The sequence below is a fragment of the Xenopus tropicalis genome, chromosome 8 (assembly GCF_000004195.4).
Source record: "Xenopus tropicalis strain Nigerian chromosome 8, UCB_Xtro_10.0, whole genome shotgun sequence".
Lineage (NCBI taxonomy): Eukaryota > Metazoa > Chordata > Amphibia > Anura > Pipidae > Xenopus > Xenopus tropicalis.
The window spans coordinates 38434660-38459498 of NC_030684.2; the positions used below are offsets into that span (position 1 = coordinate 38434660).

Genomic DNA, 24839 nt, shown 5'->3' on the forward strand with positions numbered 1-24839 from the left:
TAACACTATGGGCATTACACACCGTATAACTCTATGGGCATTACACACCGTATAACTCTATGGGCATTACATACTGTATAACTCTATGGGCATTACACACCGTATAACTCTATGGGCATTACACACTGTATAACACTATGGGCATTACATACCGTATAACTCTATGGGCATTACATACCGTATAACTCTATGGGCATTACATACCGTATAACTCTATGGGCATTACATACTGTATAACTCTATGGGCATTACATACCGTATAACTCTATGGGCATTACATACCGTATAACTCTATGGGCATTACACACTGTATAACACTATGGGCATTACATACGTGGATAACTCTATGGGCATTACCGTACTATGGCAACCGTATAACTCTATGGGCATTACACACCGTATAACTCTATGGGCATTACATACTTTAAAACGCTTTCTGTGGGCTACACTGTGCCTACACTGGCACTTTAAGTACAGCGAATGCCATTGCGTTTTCTTCATTAACAATGCGGTGCCCCCTTGGCCCAGTAAGAGGCTGAAGAAGAATTTAGCAGTTTTGATCAAATTTCTGGGAATTACCCCAAAGCTTCCAGTTTGCAGCACCTTATGTCCCACATATCATTAGGAACCAAGCTACAACAGCCTAGATATTAACTGCCATTGCTCCGGTGCAGAGGTTAAAGCTATTAAAGGGGTTGTGCACCTTTGAGTTAACTTTTAGTATGGTAGAGAGTGATATTCTGAGAGAATTTGCAATTGGTCTTCAATTTCTATTATTTGTAGTTTTTTAGTTATTTCATTTTCAGTTCAGCAGCTCACCAGTTTGGAGCTTCAGTGGGTATTTGGTTGCTAGGGTCCAAGTTACCTTGGAGTTACCTTGAGAGACTGAAATATGAATACGAGAGGGACTGAATAGAAAAGCGCCTCACAGATCAATAGTTTTTTGACTGCCGGGGTCAGTGACCCCCATTTAAAAACTGCAAATAGTTGGAGGAAGAAGAAGGCAAATAATTAAAAACTATAACACATAAATTATGAAGATCAATTGAAAAGGATGCTTAGAATTGACCATTCTATAACATGCACCCTAATGCAAAGAACATATTATATACATTCTTGGCAATTACAGCCCTTGCCTGCCCGCATGTATTAGATATGTGCTTGAGATTCTAAGCATTAATTCTTATAATTATTTGGTAAACTAACTGGCCATTAGGCGGGGGTAGAATTATATTACGGAAATGGGGATTGGGAAGTGTTTAATTGTCTCATCTCTTGATAAATTACAATTCCCAGCGACCCCCCCCCCACACACACCCACCAATGTGGAATTGCCACAGCAACATTTATGTCACTCACATACGGTAACAAACCAAAAGTACACAAAGGAAGATCCTACTATGTAAGCGAAATATTTAATCAAATATTTTAATGAGCTTTTAAAATCACCCAGATGAGTGAGGTGCCAGGGTGCCAGGGCCATCATCAGTAGGGATAGGGGAGCCCAGTCAGTGCAAGCTCAATTGTTCCCAAGTCTCACTATACAGCCAAACACAGTCCTGTATGTATCTGAGTATGTGTCAGTTTGGCAGTTATTGTGCTTCAGTGACATCACCAACGGCTCTCACAAACGGCAGTTATACCATTTCTGGATTCAGAGGTAAGTGGAGCAGATTAAGAAACTGGGGAGGGGGGACATATTTAAGACAATGATAGAAGGGGCAATTTGGGGGTTTTGGCACCCATGATTTATAGTAGCTTTATTAGTGGGGTCACACTCCCCCAAATTGCCACCCCTTTGCCTCCTATTGGTATTGCCTGGGGAGATGCTTGTCTTAATGTTGTCCGTTGGAAATGTCTGTCATCTTAACCAATAATATTTGCCTGACAAAAAGGAAGGGGGTACATTTTAGGCAACTTTTTTATAGTAGCTTTTATAGTAGTTTGGGCAGTGGAGTCAAAGATCCCAAAACTGCTCCCTGGCACCAAAGCCCCCAAAATCGAACCCATTGCTTGCTCTTGTTTGGGGAGATGTTAATCATGAAACTGTTGGAAATTATCAGTGTGTTTATATATTAATTATGGGGTATACCATTGGTAGCAGGAGTGACACCTCAAAAAAAGCCCATTTCAATTTAATGTGCAGAGCTGCAGAACAAAAATGCAGTAGAAAATCATAATCACTGTCTCATTGACCCTAAACCTCTGCTTCTCTAGCTATAGCTGTACTACTTTTCCCAGCGTCCCCTGTGGCTCAGTTGAAGTTCTAAAACATTGCGTATTTTGTGTTTGCTTACTGCTGCTTTTAAACTCTTAGGCCATTTAATCAACCTCTCTTTAGCTGTAACTGCCAACTGTCATTTGGACGCTAGGGTCCCACTCATCCTAGCAACGGTCAGTAGCCTTAGCACTAGAGTGGATGATGGATAAGGAAGAGTTAGTACAGTTAGTAGAATAAATGCTAAAGTGTTAGGATCTCTTGTGTTATGGGTGCAGGGGCACTAATCAGAGTAGAGCAGGTTATGGGGAGCAGACATGTTGGGTATGTGCAGGGAGAAGCAGGTTCTTTGAGGATATTGAGATGATCCCTGCTCAGTGCACAATGGGATCTGCAGTCTTGTCATAAGCCAGCTCTGACATTAGAGGCAAACCAATGCTAACTACCTCTTATGCCTGACATCGGAGTGCATCATGGGAGATAAAGGCCCTTTACAAGAGCCAGTGAGGAAAGTCTGCATCCTGGATGACCATCATGTTTGTTAGCTAAATAGCACACACACACACGAGCTGTCAGGCTCATTTTCTTCTAATTATAGTCTGAAAAAGATTGAAAACCTCACAGTGCATTATGGGATCTGTACTATTCTTCATTTTAAGGCCCCCAAATTTAAAACAGGAGCAGTTTTGCAACTTTGTATTGATATTGCTTATCAGTCTGGTTCCAATGGGCTCCCTACTCTCCTGGGGTTCCAGAGGCGGCAGGGTCCACTGCCCCTAATATTCTCATGCTCACAATCCTTTATTTTCTTCCCATAGCGGTAAGTATTGCAAGCGACTTTGGTGAATAACAACGATATCGGCGATACCAAAGGGAGAAGAACAGCAAAGGAAAGAGAAGACTCGAGTGATTCCCTGCCCAGAGGATATTTTCATCTTCCCATTTGGGGTCCTCTGGACAAAGGTACTGGTCCTGCATTTTCCCCTCTATAATTTGAGTAAGGTTATCTTTCCCTCTTGGATGTACCAAGCTGTTCATTATTTCTTTAGCGCCAGCTATTATTCATAATTCCTACCTGTAGATTTGTAAGCTAGGGGCTTAGAGACCCCGGAGTAAGATTTGGGCGCACAGTGCAACACTGCTACAGTTCCAGGGGTTTACCAACTAACACCAATTGGCCATGTAGGGGGGAAGAATTACAATATGGAAAGGTAAATTGAAATTAGAAAAAAATTAAAATGGGCTCATCTGTTGAGTTACAATTCCCAACATCCCATGGAAAGGGACATTAAGGAAGGTCACACTATGTGAGTAAAATGTTTAAGTAAATAACTTCACTGGTTCTGATGAGTGAGGTACCAAGGCGCAAGGGGTGTTCCTCTGTGTTGCACTGAACTCCTCCTCTGCTGCAGATACAGTGCTGCACGGCCCGAGCATCAAACCCTCACTCACATGGCTCCTTCTCACTCAGGATTCAAATGTGGGAAGCTGTCTCTTTCCCATCATGCACCTGTGATCCTTTGCCTTTATCTTCCATAGACAGTTTAACCAGATCTAATCTGGAAGCAGAAAGAACAAAACAATTCTCATCAAGCTTAAACTTTACTTTTCATTTCATACAGACAGAAGTGTTCCAACAACCACCACAGAGAATAAAATGTAATTTAAGCACGAACTTCACCTTTAAAATTAAAGAAACATTTATAGAATAAATATGCTGGAAAAAAGTTATATTAGGGCAGTGATTCATAAAGGTGTAGTTCACCTAGAATGTCCTATGATAAGCAGCTTTTTAACTTTTGTTAATATATTCTTAACCAGCAATTTTTGAGAAAACATCTTGTTGCCACTTTGGCATCCTTAGCAACGATACAAGCCATAGTGCCAAAAGTGTGAGCATTTGGGGGCAGACGATGGTGCAAGTTGTAGTTTCACTGCAGCTAAAGAATGAAACTGTGCCTAATTGAGCACTGAGTTGGACATAACTAAATGACCCCAATGGCTGGCAGTGCTTCTGTTCCCTGCAGTATCACTGAGCATTAGAAATAGCGGCACTGCCCCAAGGTAATTTACTGAAGGGCTCATACACTAACATGTATTGGCAATTGCTGTAACTGTATAATGTTTAAACATGCATTTCCACCTTTGGCATTGAAAGTTGTAAGAAATAATTGGCTGATATGAATAGTCCTGGTTTAAAGTCTGATAATGTCATTGTGGTGGGTTGAAAAACCCCACAGACTGGTCTTCGACTTCAGCTAATTCTTCTGCTTTTTTTTCATCTTCTTAGTGCCCCCCAATTTTTTTTTAAAGTGGGCGGAGACAATAACAGCCACTCAGACTTCACATATTGAATTTTTTTTTGTTTAAATTTAAAATGGTGCCATTCTCACACTATTTATGCCAGGGTGCCCACTGTTTGTCACTGGGTGACTTCGACTCAAGGTTAGAAAAAGTGGGCACACCCACCAACCACAATTTACCTATTGACTTTTATTGGTTTAAATTTAAAGTGCTGCCGTTCTTTAATTATTAATCCTAGGGTCCCTAAACTTTGCAGAGTTAATCACTGGGTAACTGCAGTTCCAGGTTAGAAAAAAATGGGCGGAGCCACCAACCGCCAATCAGATGTCTTTCGTTGACTTTCAGTGGGGAAATTTAAATTGCTGCCATTCATACACTACAGGGTACCCAAATCTTGCACAGTGATTTTTACTATTTAACTGTGGTCCAAGGTTAGAAAAAGTGGGCCGAGCAAACAACAGATCAGATTTCATTCAGTGATTTCATGTTTTTCAACCCAACATGAAGTTTGTTCTCAAACTTCCCTTTCTAGTTACCACTTGAGCTTGTAGTTTTTTTTTTATCTCCAATAAAGCAGTGACTAATACCAACCTTTCTTTCCTGATACAGGAGATTCAAGATGGGTGCCAAGCTGTGTAACATCTTGCACCAGCAGCAAAACACTGAGGTAAGGCTGATGGAAATATAAAGCCATTGTTTCCTGCCTGAGGGTGAGGCCTTGCCGCCAGATACAAAGGGGAACTGTCACTGCAAAAAGAAATTCCTCCGCTTATAATAAATATTTAGTCAAATAGCTGTTGTATTTTTTTGCTGTTCTTCACATGTTTATTAGTTTAACATTCACTTAAGTTTGAGCTGATTTCAAGCGCTTAATTTTTTCCATTCTCTATAGGCTGAGGACACCAAACAGTGTTTTGATTATTCTGAGCTTTTAGCTATGAAACATCAGCTGGTAAGCACCATTCAAAAGGAGACACGCGTAGCAGCAGGGGCGGAAAAGCTGTACCGGGCCACCAAGAACAGAAAGACCAAAGCCCAGGTGAAGGAGCTGAGGAAGAGCAGTGAGGAAAAGGTGAAAGCCCTTTACTCCTCTCTCCTCAAGCTCACTCAGGAGATAGCTCGGAAGGAAGCAGAGAACACTCGAGGTGAGCTACAACTATCTCTGGCCTCTTTCCTTTCCTATTTTCATTATATGTGGAAACTGCGTGGAACCATAACAGCACACCCACTACAACTTCATGGGCATCACACTTAGATTATAGATTACTTTGCATTGACTTAGAAGCATTTGCACGTATATTTGAAATCAAAAGTCATAAAAATCAAGAAACAGCCCTTAAGCCTTAACCAGGTACAATTGTACAATGTGAAGAGAACCATGGGCATTTCAAATTGTCCTCCTTCACATCCTCAGATTTAAGAATATGTATGTATTTGAAACTCCTTATGTCTATCATACTTGTTTTCCATAGTTTCAGATGCTGTACTGGAGACGACTGAGACTACAAATGACATCGATGTAGTTTTCCCAGCAGAGAAGGTCACTGGGCCTGAGGTTCCAGTCATTTCAGACACCGCCAGTGACTCTTCCCAAGTGAGTACATTACATTGACATTACATTTATGTCTTGGGCAGAGCACAAACATTTCCCCTTATCTTATCCTTGTAATGCTTTTTTGTTTGCAGCACCATCCTGATGATTCTGCTGAAGAACCGGGGCCAGAGATAGAGCAGCCCCAAGTTCCACCTGACAGGTAAGGATTTATTGGAGTTTCTCAGAGGCCAGATTAAATCCCTGCCCTATTCTTTCAAATAAGAGCAATACAATCTTAACAATAACTGTGTTATTCTTCCAATTAAAGTGAAGTACCTGCAGAGGAAAATGAAGATGCAGAAGAGGAAAAATGGTAATATGAACATGCATTTAGCTGGGAGATTCCATTATACACAATATTATAGAGGGCCCCTATAATACTGTGCCCTCTATGAGATATGGCGGGGGTGCTACAGTATTGGGGATTATGGAGAATGAATCAGCTGAGGGAAATAGGATAGTTTACAGGTAATCAATAACTAAGCAAGGGATTAAGAATGGATATTAACCTGTATTATACTTATAGTGACTTACCTGCAGAAGATGAGGAGGATGATGAAGAGGCCAATGTGGAACAACAGCAGCCTGAGAAAGAGGAAGACAGGTAAGATCACTCTTTATAGGCAAGGCCGCAGGTTAGCTTGCTTTCTATTATTAACTGTACATTTGCATTATAATGATCTTTTACCACAATTACTTTATCCCAATAGCGACGTGCAAGTGCATGAAGGAGACTCCTCGGGAACATCACAGGGCCCTCACCCTGGTGATTATAGTCCAACTCAGAGGGATTGCCAGGCAGAGGAGCCATTAGAGGAGACCCAAAGCACTCAGTAAGACAAAACCTCAATACTGGAAATGAATAGTGTGTACATATATATACTATGTTGCATAAGAAACAATTTCTGTTTCTTCCTTTCCAGAGAGCTGCAGTTCTGCAGTTTTAATGCAACAGATTTTCGTCGCATTCAAGTTCTAGGCAGAGGAAGCTTTGGCAAAGTAAGTCATTAAGTCTCTAATTAGAATTTGGCAATATATACAAGGGAACATTCAGTGTCACTAAACTCACTCTCTTGTGCCAGGTTCTACTTGTTGAGTACCTTCCGGCAAATATAATCTGTGCCCTGAAGGTGCTCAAGAAGGACAACATCGACAACGAAGAGGACATACAACGGTAAATGCATGGGGAATAATTGCATAATCTGATAGGCCTAAGCTGTTAATTGGCAGTCACATTCTGTCTGTCAGTCTTTTTCATTTTATACACTTATCTCTTCACTTGCCTTCCTTCCATTCAGTTGCTTTTGTTATCATTATATTTTACTTATATTGGACATATTTTCTCTTTCATCTTTCAGCATCTTAGCCGAAAAGCAGATTGGGCAGTTGGTGAATCCGGACAGGTTTTTAGTGGATTTATATGCCACATTTAAAAGCAAATATCATCTGTTTTTTATCATGGAGTTTGTTGCAGGAGGGACTTTAAGAACGCACCTGGAGAGCTGTGGGCACTTCGATCTGGAGAAAGCTACGTAAGTATAAATTAGGTGAATATTTGGGCTTTTATACATACAGTCCCAGAGTTACAGGAGACTGAAGAGTAGGGGAGGATGAGAGAACTGGCAGTTACGCTACACTAAATAGTGAGTTTCCTATATGAAGGCAGCATATAATGATCAAATGTACTTTCCTTATGCTTGCAGGTTCTACTCTGCCTGTATTACCCTAGGCCTGTCTGCGATCCATACCAAAGATGTCATACACAGGTAAGAGTTTATAAAGAGCTAGGTACCTTTAGGGTGAAGACACATGGAGCAGCTACTTGAAGCAGCTACTAAAATAGACAATACTGATCATTTACCGATTCTTATTATTGTCCATGGCAGAGAATTTTTTTTTAGCGTTTAATAGCCATGAAAAAGTAGCTGCTACTAGTAGCTCCGTGTGTCTTTACCCTTAGTGGCAAGTACAACCTGGAGTTTTGTAGCTGTTGCAGTTTAGCAGCAGGACAGCTACAGATTCAAAGTCACTATTTAGAAGGATATGGGAAGGAAATAGAACAAGAGGCAGAATTGTCTGGCAGCAGTTTTAATGTGTAATTATAATATTTCCATTTTGTTTAAATGCAGAGATTTAAAGCCAGGAAATATACTCATAGATCAAGCTGGCTATTTAAAAATCGCAGATTTTGGCATGGGCAAAACAGGTAAGAGGGCCTTGTATAATTATCCAGCACAAAGTGGACTAATTTACGGTTTACACTGGCATTAATGCCTCAATAAATATCACTTACAATTTGGCTTTTTTTTAAGGCATTGGATATGGAGACAGAACAGGCACCATACTTGGCACTCCAGCTTACATGGCACCAGAGCTCGTGAAGGAGGAGCAATACACAAGAGCTGTCGACTGGTGGGCTCTTGGAGTCATCGTGTATGAAATGCTCCTTGGAACAGTAAGTAGAAATTGCCACTGGTCAGTTATAGAGGGAGGTAATACAGAAATAAATAGATCTACTGTTATTTATCTAACCTCATAAAGCACTCTCTCTTTTTAATAATCCTGGTCCCCTAATACATTCTTATTATACAATGCAGAGACCCTTCACCGGAAAGGACATCGACTACATGTATGAGTGGATTGAGGAGGATGAGCCACACTATCCCGACTCCCTGGAACCACAAGCACTGAGCTTTATATCACAGGTAAGTAGCACTGAGCTATCTGTTTATTACAACCAGCTCTTTAGCTCAGCGACCACTTTATAATTTAACTCTTGAGTCTCCCCGATGCTTCTGTACATGTAACTGCCATTTTCTGTTCTTGTAGCTCTTGATGAAGAATCCAGAGGAGCGACTGGGTTCTACCCAGGATGATGCAGAGGATGTAGCTCATCATCCATTCTTTAATGTAAGTTCTCTGTCTCTATTGTCATAATAATTCTAATATCTTCTGGGAAATACCCCTGGATACTATCTCAGCTTCTAAAAATGGCCGTAAGGTGCCATTTTCTGAAGAACTTTAAATAACAAGCATTTTTATGGTACCTGTTTGCAGAACACAGCCTGGGATGAAATCATTGATGGGAAGGCAACAGCCCCGTTCGTACCCAGCCTCAACGGACCGGAGGATGTCAGCTACTTTGATGAGAAGTACACCAAGCTGCCAGCCAATCTAACGCTGCCCAAAGGACCTTGTGCTGAAATGGCAGATAACATCGAAGAAGCCTTTCAGGACTTCGACTATTCAGCATTTTAGGTCCTAATGGGATAATAGGTAAGAAAGGGCCTGAGTTAAAAGACAAGTAGCACAAATCAGAAGAAAAAATGCCTAGCACGTTAAAGGTGCAAGGGAACTGATCAGAGCTGGTTATGGGAATCAGGCACTTTGGGGATTCTATGGGAATACTAAGGTGACCTCTGAGATGATTGCTCTGATGCATGAAAAATAATCACAAAAAAAAAAAACTTGTTAACATAACAAGGTAACCAATAAGGAGTGCATCCCCTAAGTGCTATAGAATATCTACAGGAATATCACTTAAAAATGTGTGGATTTAATTCTAAGTTTATTGTTTGGCTTTTGTAGGCTGGTCTCAGAAGCGTTTAGAAATGGCACCTACCAACAGCTCCATCAGCAGTTTCCAAAGTACCAAATACTGCAGTACCACCATTCAGGTATCACCTGTTTAAGTAAATGCAGTTCTATCAGCAATGACCCTTCCTCAAGCTTCAGGTGTTCAGGTAAAACCATCAGTGCATCTCCTTCTATCCACCATATTTCCACCAGTCCTTTCATCCAACTCTGTTCAACCAGCAGTGCCTCAACTTACATCTGCTGTAATTCCACCATCCGTGCTCCCCTAATTACACAGCAATACCACCAGTAGTGCTCCCATGCACTTTCACCAGCGGTGCCTCCTCTGACAACCACCGCATTCCTACCAACGATGCCCCCCCTGCCACCACCAGCAGGACCTCTTCTTTCAAACAGATATGGAATCATACACAGAAGCGCCCTCAAGCATTCGTTAGACCCTGCATTCCTTTTCACTCCATCCATCAGACTGCAGAAGCCGGGGTCTGCAGGCTTCCTGGGGTCCAATGGAATGGAAGGGAATGCAGCAGCTTAATGGCACTCATGTGCATGCTGCCATATCTTGGTTTCTTTAAAAACTGCCTCTTTTTCCTTCCTCTGCAGCAGTGTCTCCTCTTACACTCACTGCAGTTCCACCAGTGATGTCTCACCTGCCACCTTCCGCAGTTCCACCACCAGTACCTCCTGTTTCAACCAAAATCTGCCACCATAAACAGGAACACTTCTTAAGCCACATGCAGGGTAGACCCTGCATTCCTTCTCACTCCATCCATCAGACTGCAGAAGCCGGGGTCTGCAGGCTGCCTGGGTTCAATGGAATGGAAGGGAATGCAGCATTCACCTAGCAGCTTAAAAGCATTTTTGTTATGCGGTCACATCACTATTTTTGCCTCCCTCTCTTTTCACTGTAATACAACCAGCAGTCTCTCCCTTTATAGTTTCACCAGCTTTGCAATTTTTATGTTATTACATATGTTACATTTACCCCAGTTCCACCGTTATTAGTTAATAATAGATTAATTATATATGAGTTATCACCTCTTTCATCCCAATATGGCACCATAAACAGGATCACCCTTAAGCTACACGGTAGACTCTCCTATTCACTCCATCCATCAAACTGCAGAAGCCGGGTTCTGCAGCGAGGGAATGTAGCCTTAACCCAGCAGCTTAATGGCAATCATGTATATGCTGCCATATCCCTTTCCCTCACCACCACTGCCTCCCTTTCCTTTCACTACAATAGCACCAGTAGCGCCCCCCCTTACACTCACCCCTGTTACACCCACGTTACCTTCTCTTTCAACCCAATATGGCACCATAAACAAAAGCACCCTTAAGCAAACTCGGTCAGTCCTGAATTTCTTTTCATTCCATCCATCAAACTGCAGAAGCCGGGGTCTGCAGGCTGCTTGGAAGGAAATGCAGGATTCACCTTGCAGCTAAATGGTGCTCGTGTGTATGCTTCCATATTGCTTACTGTTTCCCCTACCCTTGGTTTAATAGGGCGCATTTGATCCTGGGAGAAATCCGATTGCCGTTAAGGAGTCAGGAAGGAATTTTTCCCTCTAATGAAGCAGATTGGCCCAAGCTTCCAGAGGTTTTTGCCTTCCTCAGAATCAAAATAGCCCAATCTCATTCATCCAGGTCATGATATACACTATCGAGTAGAATTAAGTCTAAAACAACTGGACTTTTCTGAGTTTTTCTTGAAAACGTTTCACCACTCATCCGAGTGGCTTCTTCAGTTCAAATGACTGGTAGGGAATTCCCCGGTATTTAAACTCTTGATGGTAGTAGAGTCACAGACATCCAATCACAATGGTTCCATTGAACTTGTTCAGTTAGGTGTTAGCTGAAACTGACAGGTGTAAGAAGGTATGATCCAATCACAATGGTACCAAGATTCTCATTGATGAAGGTGTTAATCCTTCAAAGTACATGACTGGAAGTGTGAACTGTTGTGAAACTGCCGGGGTAAGGATGTCAACGCGCCATTGTATGTTGGTGACAAGTGGTGTCTCAGGCCCCCTCCTCTGTTCAGGGATGGTTTTTCCAGGTTGGCATAAATGGCCTCTTTCACACCTCTTTCAAACCATCTGTCCTCTCGGTCCAAAATATGCACGTTACTGTCCTCAAAAGAGTGACCTTTTTCCTTGAGGTGTAGATAGACCGCTGAGTCTTGTCCTGAGGAGTTTGCCCGCCTATGTTGGGCCATTCTCTTACAGAGAAGTTGTTTTGTCTCCCCAATGTATAAGTCTGAGCACTCTTCACTACACTGGACAGCATAGACCACATTACTTTTCATGTGCTTGGGTGTTGGGTCTTTCGGGTGCACCAGCTTCTGTCTCAGGGTGTTGCTGGGTTTGAAAAACACAGGAATGCGATGTTTGTTGAAAATTCTCCTAAGTTTTTCTGATGTTCCAGCAACATATGGAATGACTATGTTGTTTCGCCTGCTGTGTTCCTCCCTTCTGTTTGTAGGTCTGGTCTTTCTGTTGGTCTTTGATTTGGTTTTGATGAAGGCCCAGTCTGGGTACCCACAAGTTTTCAGAGCTCCTTTTAGATGTTTATATTCTTTCTCCTTGGCCTCTGCATTGGATGCCACAGTTTCAGCCCGATGATGTAGAGTCCTAATTACACCCAGTTTATGTTCCAAAGGGTGGTGGGAATCAAACAGCAAGTACTGGTCTGTGTGGGTGGGTTTCCTGTATACTTCAATATCCAGGTCCCTCCCCTCTTTGATAACTATAGCACAGTCCAAAAAAGCCAGTTTGCTGTCTTTCACATCTTCCCTTGTGAACGTGATGTTTTTGTCCACCGAGTTTATGTGTTTGGTGAAGGCTGGAACCTCGCGTTCTTTAATTTTGACCCAGGTGTCATCCACATATCTGAACCAATGACTTGGTGTTGTTCCCTTGGCAGAGGCCAAGGAGAAAGAATATAAACATCTAAAAGGAGCTCTGAAAACTTGTGGGTACCCAGACTGGGCCTTCATCAAAACCAAATCAAAGACCAACAGAAAGACCAGACCTACAAACAGAAGGGAGGAACACAGCAGGCGAAACAACATAGTCATTCCATATGTTGCTGGAACATCAGAAAAACGTAGGAGAATTTTCAACAAACATCGCATTCCTGTGTTTTTCAAACCCAGCAACACCCTGAGACAGAAGCTGGTGCACCCGAAAGACCCAACACCCAAGCACATGAAAAGTAATGTGGTCTATGCTGTCCAGTGTAGTGAAGAGTGCTCAGACTTATACATTGGGGAGACAAAACAACTTCTCTGTAAGAGAATGGCCCAACATAGGCGGGCAAACTCCTCAGGACAAGACTCAGCGGTCTATCTACACCTCAAGGAAAAAGGTCACTCTTTTGAGGACAGTAACGTGCATATTTTGGACCGAGAGGACAGATGGTTTGAAAGAGGTGTGAAAGAGGCCATTTATGCCAACCTGGAAAAACCATCCCTGAACAGAGGAGGGGGCCTGAGACACCACTTGTCACCAACATACAATGGCGCGTTGACATCCTTACCCCGGCAGTTTCACAACAGTTCACACTTCCAGTCATGTACTTTGAAGGATTAACACCTTCATCAATGAGAATCTTGGTACCATTGTGATTGGATCATACCTTCTTACACCTGTCAGTTTCAGCTAACACCTAACTGAACAAGTTCAATGGAACCATTGTGATTGGATGTCTGTGACTCTACTACCATCAAGAGTTTAAATACCGGGGAATTCCCTACCAGTCATTTGAACTGAAGAAGCCACTCGGATGAGTGGTGAAACGTTTTCAAGAAAAACTCAGAAAAGTCCAGTTGTTTTAGACTTAATTCTACTCGATACTGTATATCATGACCTGGATGAATGAGAATCTTCATAGACAGCCCAATCTATTAATTTTAATAATTATTAATCATATTTTCTATACAATCTATAAGTTTCTAATTATTATTAATAAAACTGCACTTTCGCAGATTTACCATCAAGCCACTGTGTGTATGTGTCTTTATTCTGGGTATTGTGTCATTTTGCAGGGGTAATATATAGTAGGTTAGAGAGTGAGAGAATGGATCAAATTAGCAATGAAGAAACACTGAAAGGTTCAGTGCCTGCGAGTCACAGGTGCCCTCCTCCTGTGCGTATTGGTTGCTCTACCAAGCATTCTCACACTGGCCTAACAGGCTGAAGACAGTGTTTATAATGGTCACTCTTGGCATCCTCCACCATTCCCATTCATGGCATGAAGGCTGTATGCCTGGGTTATCAGGTGCCCCCTCAAAGGAAATGTAATGCAGATGATATTCATTGGGTAGATGAGAAGATGCGGATTTTGCATTAACCAAGCAATGAAATAGAATAGGAAATCTTCTTAGGATTTGTCAAATGCTTCCATGTTTGGTAGAGAATGCTCATGTCTTCAGCAGGTACCCATTGTATTGCCTGTAACTTCTCCCCTATCCTATCCTGGCAGTTTTCCAGTCCAAGCCTGCCTAGGTCAGTCCAGGACTGTCCTCTCACAGAGTGGGATGTCATATCAATATAATCAGAAACCTAATTATAGTGACATAACTATCGGAGGGTATAGAAGCAGGGTGTAGGACAGGTTTTGCAATCCCAATTCTGCACGGTAAGGGGGGCATGGGAATGCTGCGCACTGGGCCTCCGGCATCAGTAGACCATGGCCTGGCACTATATGTTGGAAAGAAAGGCTCCATCTATAGTCATCTGGTATCTCTATGCTTAGCTCTACGGGTGTAAGTCACTGAGCCAGAAAATCCCAGCAGCACTGCATACATAAATAATACAGATTTTGATCTGTCAATTAAGCAATCAACAAAATAATTCCATTAACAGTCAAATAACAATGAACCTGGGGTCTTAAAAGCATGTGTGGCCCCCTATTGAAAATCTATGGCTAAATAAACCCATATCTCTCAGCAGGTCTGTTATACCAAAAACACATACTGTCACTATTAAATAAGTACCTTCATGTCAGCGGCGGTTGGTGTTGGCACTGTGGTAGGTTGTGCTTTTAAGGCAAATAAAATTATTTGATAAAATGGTATGACAGAGTTTCCTATATAAAATAAAAAAGGTACAAGCTCAATTTATCACCCCGAAGGCCACAATTTTGCATTCCAATTTGTAAATAAGCCCTATCACTGGGCAATGCAGCTTTCCCCTATAATTACCAAGGTTCATTTCTAACAGGGAGTCACATGATGACCAGGAACTGAGCCTAACCATGCAAGCAACAACAGAATTAGATAAAATTAAGATAAAACGAATTTATTACAGCTTTACAAATGTTACCTTTTGGCTTGGGTGGCACAAGGACTGACTCTGACAGCACCACATGAGTAAGGTGATCCCAGAAAGTTTGGCCCCGAACAAGGTGACTGTGGTATCTGGGGAACTGTCTCCTGGCAGAGTTTTGATTTTCCACTCTCTCAATATTAAGCACTGTCAGAAGAAAAGAATAATTTTAGCTTTTTAATAAGTATAATAACAGCTCATGATATGATGGCAATAGGAAGCTTTTAATGTATTTAATGAATAAGTATATTTCTAGATAAAGAGAAATGTATGTGGCAACTATTTACTGATGTTTGGGGTCACCAGTCCCACCGGATTAAGGTAGGTGAGCTTCATGTTCTTGGCCAGAGTGCTGCTGTATTCCCACAGCAGGTTCATAAGCCCAGCACTGCCATGTTCATTGTGCAGCAGAGCCTCCCAGTGCTCCCGGCTGCCCAGAGTCAAAATGAAACTTCCAGTCTTCAGCGGCTTCTGAGGAAGGGACCTTGTTTGTATTAGCAGCACACATACAGGCCTCTAGGGACTCACATACTGAACTTACTGAGGGCACAAGTCTTTCTCAATGGACATGGTACAGTTACTATTTATTAATAGAGGAATATAGAGAATTAAGACTATTTTGGGCAATGCACTGCAATACGTCTGACTACGGTGGATTGTCTTGGCTCATTACCAAGAACATTACATTTAAAAAGTAGTTTCTTTTGGTTTATCTATCACAGTTCTAGCTTAAAGGACTTTTTCACCTTTAAACTAACAAAGTAACAATAACAATAAAACTGTAGCCTCACAGAGCAATAGTTTTTTTGGCTGCCGGGGTCAGAGACCCCCATTTGAAAGCTGCGAAGAGTTTGAAGAAGAAGGCAAATAATTGAAAAACAGATCAGATATAAATAATGAAGACCAGCTGAAAAGTTGCTTAGAACTGTTTATTCTATAACATACTAAAAGTTAAATTAAAGGTAAATCACCCCTTTAAAAACCTTGGATCAAAGTCACTGACTCTGCTTTCTCATATATACTCAAACTCAACCTAACAAAAACTGAACTTATGATCTTTCCGCCTAAGCCTGGTCCTACCCCCCCCCTTTTCTATCTCTATCGATGGCACCCTCATCAACCCCGTCGATTCGGCGCGTTGTTTGGGGGTGATCTTTGACTCCAGTCTCTCCTTTTCTAACCACATTAACACCACTGTCAAAACCTGTCACTTTTTCTTACGCAATATTGCCAAAATTTGTCCCTTTCTTTGTACTGCAACAGCTAAGCTGCTCATGCATGCTCTCATCCTGTCACGACTGGACTACTGTAACCTGCTACTAACCGGCCTCCCTAACTCCCATCTTTCCCCCCTACAGTCTATATTAAATACTGCTGCCAGAATTCTCCTCCTCTCATCCAGGAGAGTTCAGGCCCTTCCCCTGCTAAATGCCTTATCGTGGCTTCCTATTAAACAAAGAATATCTTACAAACTTCTTCTCCTAACCTTCAAAGCCCTCCATTCCTCTGCTCCTCACTACATCTCTTTCCTTGTGTCTCTGTACGTTCCTGGTCGACTCCTTCGTTCCTCGCAGAGCAATCGCTTGGTTGCGCCCCCCACTACTACTGCGGTTTCCCGCCTTAAACCTTTCTGCCTTGCTGCCCCTTACATTTGGAATGCCCTCCCTGATTTCCTCCGGAGAGAATCCTCCCCCAGTCTGTTTAGAACTAAGGTTAAAGACTACCTTTTGGAGCACTCGCCCAGCACCTGATCTGGGAACTGGCACTTATATTGTAGCGTCACCCACTGTGACCTACAGCACTTATATTTGCCTATTTGTGTCTGTTAGTTACCCTCCCATATAGATTGTAAGCTCTACGGGGCAGGGACCTACTTCCTCTTGTGTCTTTGACTCTTAACTTATTGCAGCTGTACCTTGTATTTATCTGTATTTATTGTTATACTTTGTATTTATCTATTATTATCTTATTAGCACCCTATTTGTATTAATGTATTCTACTGTACAGCGCTGCGTACATAAGTAGCGCTTTATAAATAAAGATATACATACATACATACATACATACATACATACATACATATACTGTTTTCACAAAAGAAAAAAGAAAATGTAGTTTCTTTTTATACAAAGTTTCTGTATGGGGTTCTGTACAAAGGAGCCATAAGCTATGAGCTGGATAATAACATTGTGGCCATTTGTACCTCAGTAAATTGTGCATCCTGTGTGGCGGTTAACCTGAACCCTTCGTGGATGTACTGATACATCTGGTCTGTCACTGAACGCAGACGCAAGGCGAGCTTCTTGGCTTCTATTGTGTTCAGTCTCATTTCTCTCCAGGCCGTCCAGCTGGGAAAACAACCAAGTTATTGTCACATATTAAAAACTGGGTGCAGCCCCTATTAGTCAAGTATTCTAACAAGCTACAACTTTTCTTTTTCCTCCATTAATGCAATTGTCCTATGAGAGCTGATTGCTGGTTACAAAGCGTCACTACTCCAGACCATTAACTACCCCAGTTTTGTGAATTCTACTTTCTCCCCATCCAAGATAATGAAAATAATATGCTACGTCTATCATGCCTTACCATAGAAGAGAGCTCCACAAAGGCCAAATAAGTGCAGTTGAACAGATCTGGCTCCAGCCAACCCTTGAAATCATTGCAGTGTCAGATGGCAGTCCCTAAAATCGCAGAACATGATTAGCGGAAACCATATCCCTATGTAATCATCATGGCTGCCAAACAGGGGGCACAGTTACAGGAAGCAAAAGTTAAGCACACAGTTGTATCACTTCTGGCACAGCCCAAGCAGCCTCTCAGAACACAGGCACATCAAGACTGTGACTCTACAGTCCCTGGAGACTGTCTGATAAAGCTGGGAGTTATAGTTTAAGGGTGCCAAGCAGGATATCCTTGTTATAGTGCACTTGCCAGTAAGGTATTATAATAAGCCTGCTTGCAGGAGGGGTTGGACAGGTACTGATAGCAAAGGTTTACAAGGGCAATGGTTCGATCCTGGAAAGAATTCAAGCCATAAAGTGCAGAGAGGTTTGGGGCAAGGAAGTTGGGCACAGAATCCTCACCTTTACCCCTCAGACCTGGTCAGTGTTTGGTGGGAGGAAAAAGAGCAAAAGAATTAGGACATGGTACAATAAAGAACAAAGCATAGAAAGCGCTCTAAGCAAGCAGCAGATTTACTGATCAGAACCTTGTATATGAGTGGGGCTGTGCATTTATAGGGTGGCCATTCTACAAATACAGACCTGGGTCTAGTACTGGTTGTAGAGTGTGCCCAGCCGGAGGGCAGCCATATTTCAAGGGGCTGTTCACCTTTAAATTACTTTTAGTATAGTGTAGTGAGTGCTATGTTGAGACAATTTGCAATGGGTCTCAATTTTTTATTATTTGCCATTTCTGATTGATTTGGGTTTTTGTTCAGTAGCTCTCCAGTTTGGAATTTCAATTTGCTAGAATCCAATTTAACCTAGCAACTAAGAAGTGGTTTGAAAGAGAGGCAGGAATATGAATAGAATAGGGCCTCAGTTGAAAGAAAAGGAATAAAAAGTAACAATAACAATAGTCCAGGCAGGAGAGTTTATGTGGATGTGGAAAATGTATTTCATTTCTCATTTGCATTCCCCTGTCAGATCTAGTGGGGTACTTAATATGTATGGCTTATTCTAGTATTACACCTTATAGGAGCCACTGCACTGTGTCCCCCCTTATGATAAACAGGTGGGCTTATAACAAGAGGCAGCCATTCAGCCATGGGAAAATATTTTCACTAACATAATCAAGAGGTGGCTCCTTCTATTTTGCAAAATATATATATTATATATTATATGTATATAATGTGGCAGCTCCATGGTCTCCTTTTCTGGGGGATTATGGACATGAAGTTACACAGGTCCAGGCCAGAGCAGTTGCCTTTGAATAGGTGTTTTGAACAAAGGAAACAACTCAAGTTGGCTACACACGTTAGGCAGTAAAACCCAACTGTCATCTTTCTGCCATGTTTTCGGGAGGTCTGAAAATGCTATCAGGAGATGCCCAATGTTTGCCAGTGCATGGTGCAGCAAGCAGGTCTTCTTTAATTCTTGCTACTCTAGAACTTAAACATGATACCAACCTGCCTTAGCTCATACACATGAGCACCCACACATGCTTAACCTTCTCTTTGAGCCAGCAAGGGAGTGGGCACGGCACTGCAGCAGGAACGCCAAACTTGGTCCTGGGCCACCAGACTCCTGCTGTTGATGTTTTGGGGCAACCATCATAAATCACTGTGAGAGGGAAGAATACAGAGAAGGCACCATTACATCACGGACCATATGGATCAGTACACAGTACAGCTACACCATTCTGATCCTGTATGCAGCACTGCTACCACTATAACTGCAGAGTGTTCCTTTTTTTAAAAAAAAAAACTATAAATACAGAATTAAGAAAGTATGCATAAAGTTCATTTCAAATATCTGCTATTCTGCTGCCCCCATAGCCCTTCTTGTTTATAGCGCTTCCCTATCTTTGCCTTTTGCTCTCCCCATCTTTTTTACAAGCTCTGTCTGACGGTGATGCATTCCCATTCCCAGTTCCTACATGCAGGGACATTGGCAGGTGCCAGATTCCCTACTTATATCACTTTCTGTTATGGTCATCTACAACCCCTGCCCCTATTCTCCTAATATGCTATTTCATACTTTCCTTTGCTGTTTGCTACCCACAGTTCTTATGCTTCCTGCTCTCCCCTTATTATTATTATTTTTATTCTCTGCTTTTCTTTGATCATGACTTTTACTCTTCCTATGTGGGGCTTATTCCACAACCCAGTTTTTGTACAGCACAATACGGAACCCATGCTCATGCCTTGCTGTGAGAGCAAAGGGGCTATCACAGTTGTTACACTCACGTCCAATCAGGCCAGGTCTGCAATAGCATTGGCCAGTTTCCTGATCACATGCCCTTGATGAGGAGCCAATAGGATAACAATCACAAGGCAAACACGTCTCACTGCCTTTGGGGTGGTAATGAAACTCCTGCAGGTGTCAAATAAAAGGAGTCAACACAAAAGGCCAGAATTAGAGATGTTATGCCTTGGGCAAAAGCAGTAGCTTCAATAAGAGACACTAGGAGGGACATTGCTGGTCCAGCCTATGAAAGATATATATATCAACTTGTATAACAAAGCTACATATCTTCAAGCATAGTTTATTAAGTCACCTACACATAGTCACTGTACATAGCAGAACACTTGGATCCAATTTACACTACAAACCTGGAGAGATTTCACTGCACATATGGGCTCTGGGCAATGGGGGCATTTATTAAAGATCTAAAAAAAAGTGTGCAGAACTAATAACCTGCAATAACAATGCTTCTATAAGTTACATTCATCATACAGGGTTGCTATGTCACTTTTCATAGCCAACAAGCATTTGCCTATTCAGTCAAAGATTCGAGCCCTGCCATTTCTCTCCTGGGCAGAAGTACATGTGCACGTGCCTTTGGGTACTAGTGCATATGTACATGAAGTACTTTGCACCCAAGGCACCTTGCTATATATGTACTAAGTGCAAAAAGATGAGGCAATCTGCCATGTTTTTTCCACAATGCAGTGTTTCCCAGAATCCCAGCATTACTGTGCCCACAAAACTCAATTTCCCATACCAGTACCTCAGTTTATCCCACCTGTGCTCGCAGTACCGGCCAATGTGATTCTTGCTGCACTCACATAGGGGCACTGGCCTGGTGCCGACAAACGCCTCTGTTCTCACAAGGGTTTAGCTGGCAAACATTGACGCAGTTCTCTCCATAGTATCCTGCAGGCAGGCAGAGACGCTTTATCACTCAGTACAAAAGCGCTGTTTAAGTTGATCGAGTTACTGCACTCATCTCGTCATTTCATGAAGAACATCAAACTACTAAGTACAAGTCATGAAACAGATCAATCATCGCTAACTATCCTAAAAGCAGCATGGTAACCGCATACGCATACAGTTTTATTTGTATAATTGCGACCATGCCGCGGAATTCTACAGGAAAACTAATCAAAGGGAAATCTTAAAATGAAAGAGATCGTAGGATGAAAGTCGGATGTATGATAGCCATTTTAATTTTCGTAGGTTATACATTGTATGCAGATCTAATTTTAAGTTATTATATATTACACAGCACTATACAAAGCAGAGGTGGAAAAATACAAGGTGCAATGGCAACAGGACCCAGCATCTGTAGGGGCCCCACTAGGCCTAAATGCTGGAGAAAGAAGAAAAGGACATATTTTCCACACTGCTAGAAAGAGTTTTAACATGTAACATAATAAGTAAGGTTGAAAAATGAAAACTGTCCATCAAGTTTAAAGTTTTATTTCTATATGAAACCTGCCTAACTGTTAGTTGATCCAAAGCCTCTAATATCTCTTGAATTTGCCTAAGGGAGGGGAGGAATTCCTTCTTGACTACAATATGGCAATTGGACCAGTCCTTGGATCACTTTGTACTAAGAGCTACCTGCCATAACCCTGTATTCCCTCACTTGCCTAAAAAAGCCATCCAACCTCTTCTGAAGCTATCTAATGTATCAGCCAGCAAGCCTATCTTCAAGACCCTGGGAAGGATAATATAACCTCTACTTTCATATAGAAGGATATTAGAAATTGCCGGCTTTGTACAATGGTGACCTTCTCCAGCAGTGATCCCCAAACATTGGCTCCGGGAACAACATGTGGTTCACCACCCGTTTGATGTTGCTCCCAGTGGCCTCATAGTGGGCAGCACATTTTTACAAGAAAAGAGACACAGTTTTACTCAAAGCACAGCCTCCTGCAGGCCAGCAGTCCTCATGGGGTTACCAAATAGCCAATCACAGCCCTTAATTTGACATCCCAAATATCATGCTTGTGTGGCTCACCAACACTTTTTACATCTGTGTGTGGCTCACAAGTAAAACATTTTGTGGATCCCAGTTCTACAGTATTTGAATGATTCTGCCCAAGGGCTGAACAGATGGATAGGAGTTGATTGGTTTATTATAAGGAACAGATTCTATCTGTAGCCAAGAGTTGGGAAATACCTATGCGTACCCATGCAAAACAAAAACATTATCATAAGGGAATATTTTTCTTGGTGAAAACTACACTTCATGTTCTATATGACTATATAAAGTAGTTGCAAAGAGGGTACCTGATAGATCCCATAGTCCTGGTTGATGCTTTTTAACATAACGCTTTTCACACCCACTGTGCACATCGCGTAGCTCCATTTGAAGGTCGTGCTACTTCCCATCATTCGCTCACATTTGATCCAAGAGAAGGGTGGAGGTATGGGCTGCGAGCCCTGCGCTGACAGAGAACCAAAATCAGACAGAACAGGAATCCTACCCGCACACCCTTAGCTCTCCAAAAAATTACCGCTCGGTGCACACTGCTTGGAGGGATCGGCACCCTCCCAAATTCCAATAGCCACAAAAAAGCACTGGCACTCAAAGCTGCAAAAATGGGACAAGCCCTATAAAAATCTTTAATGCGGAGGTGCAACGTTTCGGGGCACAAGGGGTTGTTGTGCCCCGAAACGTTGCACCTCCGCATTAAAGATTTTTATAGGGCTTGTCCCATTTTTGCAGCTTTGAGTGCCAGTGCTTTTTTGTGGCTAGAGAACAAAATCAGGCCAGAGACAAGCAGGGAGATTTAGGACAAAGCACCCATTAGGAAAGTCAAAATGGTGATGAACAGAGAGAGAATACCGTTTAGTACAATTTTGAAAATTACCGCCAAGCTTCAATTTGTGTATAGCACTCACTCGCTCGTATCATTAGGAACAAGCAGAGAGTAGTGCGCATAGTTAGGAGAGAGCCAGTAGCATCGAATGATCATGAGTACTGTTGTGAATAGTTGGGAACGTGGATGTTATGACTGATTTTAATCGTGGCACGCTGCGGATAGTCGATGTATTGTGGAAGAGGGATTTGCAATTGTCTTCCCTTTTTTATTATTTGTAGTTTTTAGTTTTTATTCCAGTTTTAGCAGCTCTCCAGTTTGGAGTTTTCAAGCAGGTATATTTGGTTGCTAGCCTCGACAGAGCAAGTAGTGTTTTTTGGCTGCCGGTGCAGTGAAGAAAGCAATTAAAATACCTGGAGGGGGCATAGACAGTACTGTTTCTATTTTGCTGCATGACACAAAATTGTGCAAAACTATAAGTTCCATGCAGGTGCTGCCGCTTTGCAGAGCGATTTGCAAATTAGAAAACTGGGGCAGCAAACTGGAAAATGAGGTTCAATGTTGACAAGTGCAAAGTTATGCACTTTGGTGAAATAATATAAACGCGAACTATCTACTGAATGGTAGTGTTTGTTAGGGGGTATCTCTCTTAATGGAGAAGGAATCTGGGGGTTTTTGTTGATAACAAGTTGTCTATATGTGAGCTTCATGGTAGCTGTGCGATGTGGCTACTAAAGCAAATAAAGTGCTGTCTTGTAGAAAAAGGGCGATTGCTCAGATTCGGAGATACAGTCCAAGGCTATTGTGATAGACACTATATCTACAGTTAGACTATTAGTGGTGTATTTATAGTTGTTTGGTATTGGTAGTGTTATATGTGGATTGTGTGGATTGGTGTTGGGTCTGCTGTGTGTCTCGGAGACTGGTGGCGTTGCAACCTCTATGATGGAGGTAACTGGAGTCTTGTGTTTCAACTAATAGTAACTAGATTATAGTAATAATGATAGCACACAATAGAAAAGATCATAACATCTATGAGGACAATTGAAAATTCTAGATTCGATTTCCGTATACATAAGAGTCTCTCTAAAGTGAACCACCATGCACCTAATGCAAGAACATATTAATATACATTTTGGCAATTACAGCCCTTGCCTGCCCGCATGTATTAGATATGTGCTTGAGATTCTAAGCGTTAATTCTTATAATTATTTGGTAAAACTAACTGGCCATTGAGGCGTGGGTAGAATTATTTACGAAATGGGGATTGGGAAGTGTTTAATTGTCTCATCTCTTGATAAATTACAATTCCCAGCGACCCCCCCACACACACCCACCAATGTGGAATTTGCCACAGCAACATTTATGTCACTCACATATGGTAAAAATCCAAAAGTACACAAAGGAAATCCTACTATGTAAGTCGAGAATATTTATATAAATAATTTTAAATGAGCTTTTGGAAAGCACCCAGAAGAGTAGGTGCCGGGGTGTTTTGTACTTGTACTTACCTGCAGGGGGCATGTTGGTACAGTCTGCTAGGGTTGTTCCCAAGCATCAAACAACACTTGCTCACAATGGCTCTTCCGTAGGATTCAAATGTGGCGAATGTCTCTTTCCCATCATGCACCTGCGATTCCTTGTGCCTTTATCTTCCATTAGGAGATCCACTGGAAGTTCAAACAGACAGTTTCACTTAAACTTACCCCATATTATCATACAGATGGCAACATTCTAACAATTTGGATTTTCTCTTCTCTGGAACTGCAGCCGCCTGTTGCTGAGGCTTAATTACTAACAGACCACTCAGGCAGTTTGGGAAATAAGAAATGGGATATGAATAGTTGATGGGCTGTAACAACAAAAAGTTTAATCAATGAATGACACTATTAATTAATACATAAAACTACTGAGGACAGGCCAAAGGCACAAGGAAGGCTGTACAGATAATGGTAAAACCCTTAGGGGCATTTACTCATAACCACGAATCCGAATCCCGAATGGGAAAAAAATCGGATTGGAAAGGAAAATTTTGCGGCTTTTTCGGCCGCCGTCGCGTTTTTTTTTCGTATTTGCGAGATT

The 24839-nt window shown here is 41.9% G+C and overlaps 3 protein-coding genes and 1 long non-coding RNA gene across 13 annotated transcripts in view; 2 read left to right on the plus strand and 2 right to left on the minus strand.

Annotated features, from left to right (window-relative positions):
- LOC108645253 overlaps positions 1-22259 on the minus strand; it is a 55627-nt gene extending 33368 nt beyond the window's left edge. The window contains exons 1-10 of one of the 10 annotated variants that reach the window (XR_004219491.1): positions 22225-22259; positions 19953-20862; positions 19173-19326; positions 17630-17724; positions 17247-17391; positions 15041-15190; positions 9164-9377; positions 6651-6701; positions 5114-5269; positions 3578-3777 (exon numbers count right to left, since the gene is read on the minus strand). Coding sequence is in view for 3 of the 10 variants with exons in the window: in XM_031890655.1 (XP_031746515.1) it covers positions 6285-6392; positions 6651-6701; positions 15041-15190; positions 17247-17391; positions 17630-17703 (528 nt within the window). In the remaining 7 variants the exon portion in view is untranslated. Of the gene's footprint in view, positions 1-1025; positions 3778-5113; positions 5270-6209; positions 6393-6650; positions 6702-9163; positions 9378-15040; positions 15191-17246; positions 17392-17629; positions 17725-19172; positions 19327-19952; positions 20863-22224 lie in introns of those variants that run through there. The other 9 variants (XR_004219490.1, XR_004219489.1, XR_004219487.1 and 6 more) reach the window with 9 other exon arrangements.
- LOC108645252 overlaps positions 1-24309 on the minus strand; it is a 74835-nt gene extending 50526 nt beyond the window's left edge. Inside the window, exon 1 of the long non-coding RNA XR_004219545.1 lies at positions 24269-24309. This is a non-coding gene — a long non-coding RNA (uncharacterized LOC108645252). The remainder of the gene's footprint in view (positions 1-24268) is intronic.
- cdk5rap2 (CDK5 regulatory subunit associated protein 2) overlaps positions 1-24839 on the plus strand; it is a 280021-nt gene that overhangs the window by 175031 nt on the left and 80151 nt on the right.
- Positions 8021-9169, plus strand: LOC116406541 (serine/threonine-protein kinase N2-like). The gene is made up of 3 exons (XM_031890664.1): positions 8021-8571; positions 8714-8821; positions 8946-9169. Exons 1-3 carry the CDS (start codon positions 8479-8481, stop codon positions 9051-9053), a joined length of 309 nt encoding a protein of 102 aa, XP_031746524.1. The 5' UTR covers positions 8021-8478; the 3' UTR covers positions 9054-9169.

Coding starts and splice junctions, on each gene's coding strand:
- LOC116406541 (XM_031890664.1), top strand. CDS start 8,479: ATGGCACCAGAGCTCGTGAAGGAGGAGCAATACACAAGAGCTGTCGAC. Junction 8,572..8,713: donor ATGAAATGCTCCTTGGAACA/GTAAGTAGAAAT, acceptor TATACAATGCAG/AGACCCTTCACCGGAAAGGA. Junction 8,822..8,945: donor CACTGAGCTTTATATCACAG/GTAAGTAGCACT, acceptor CTGTTCTTGTAG/CTCTTGATGAAGAATCCAGA.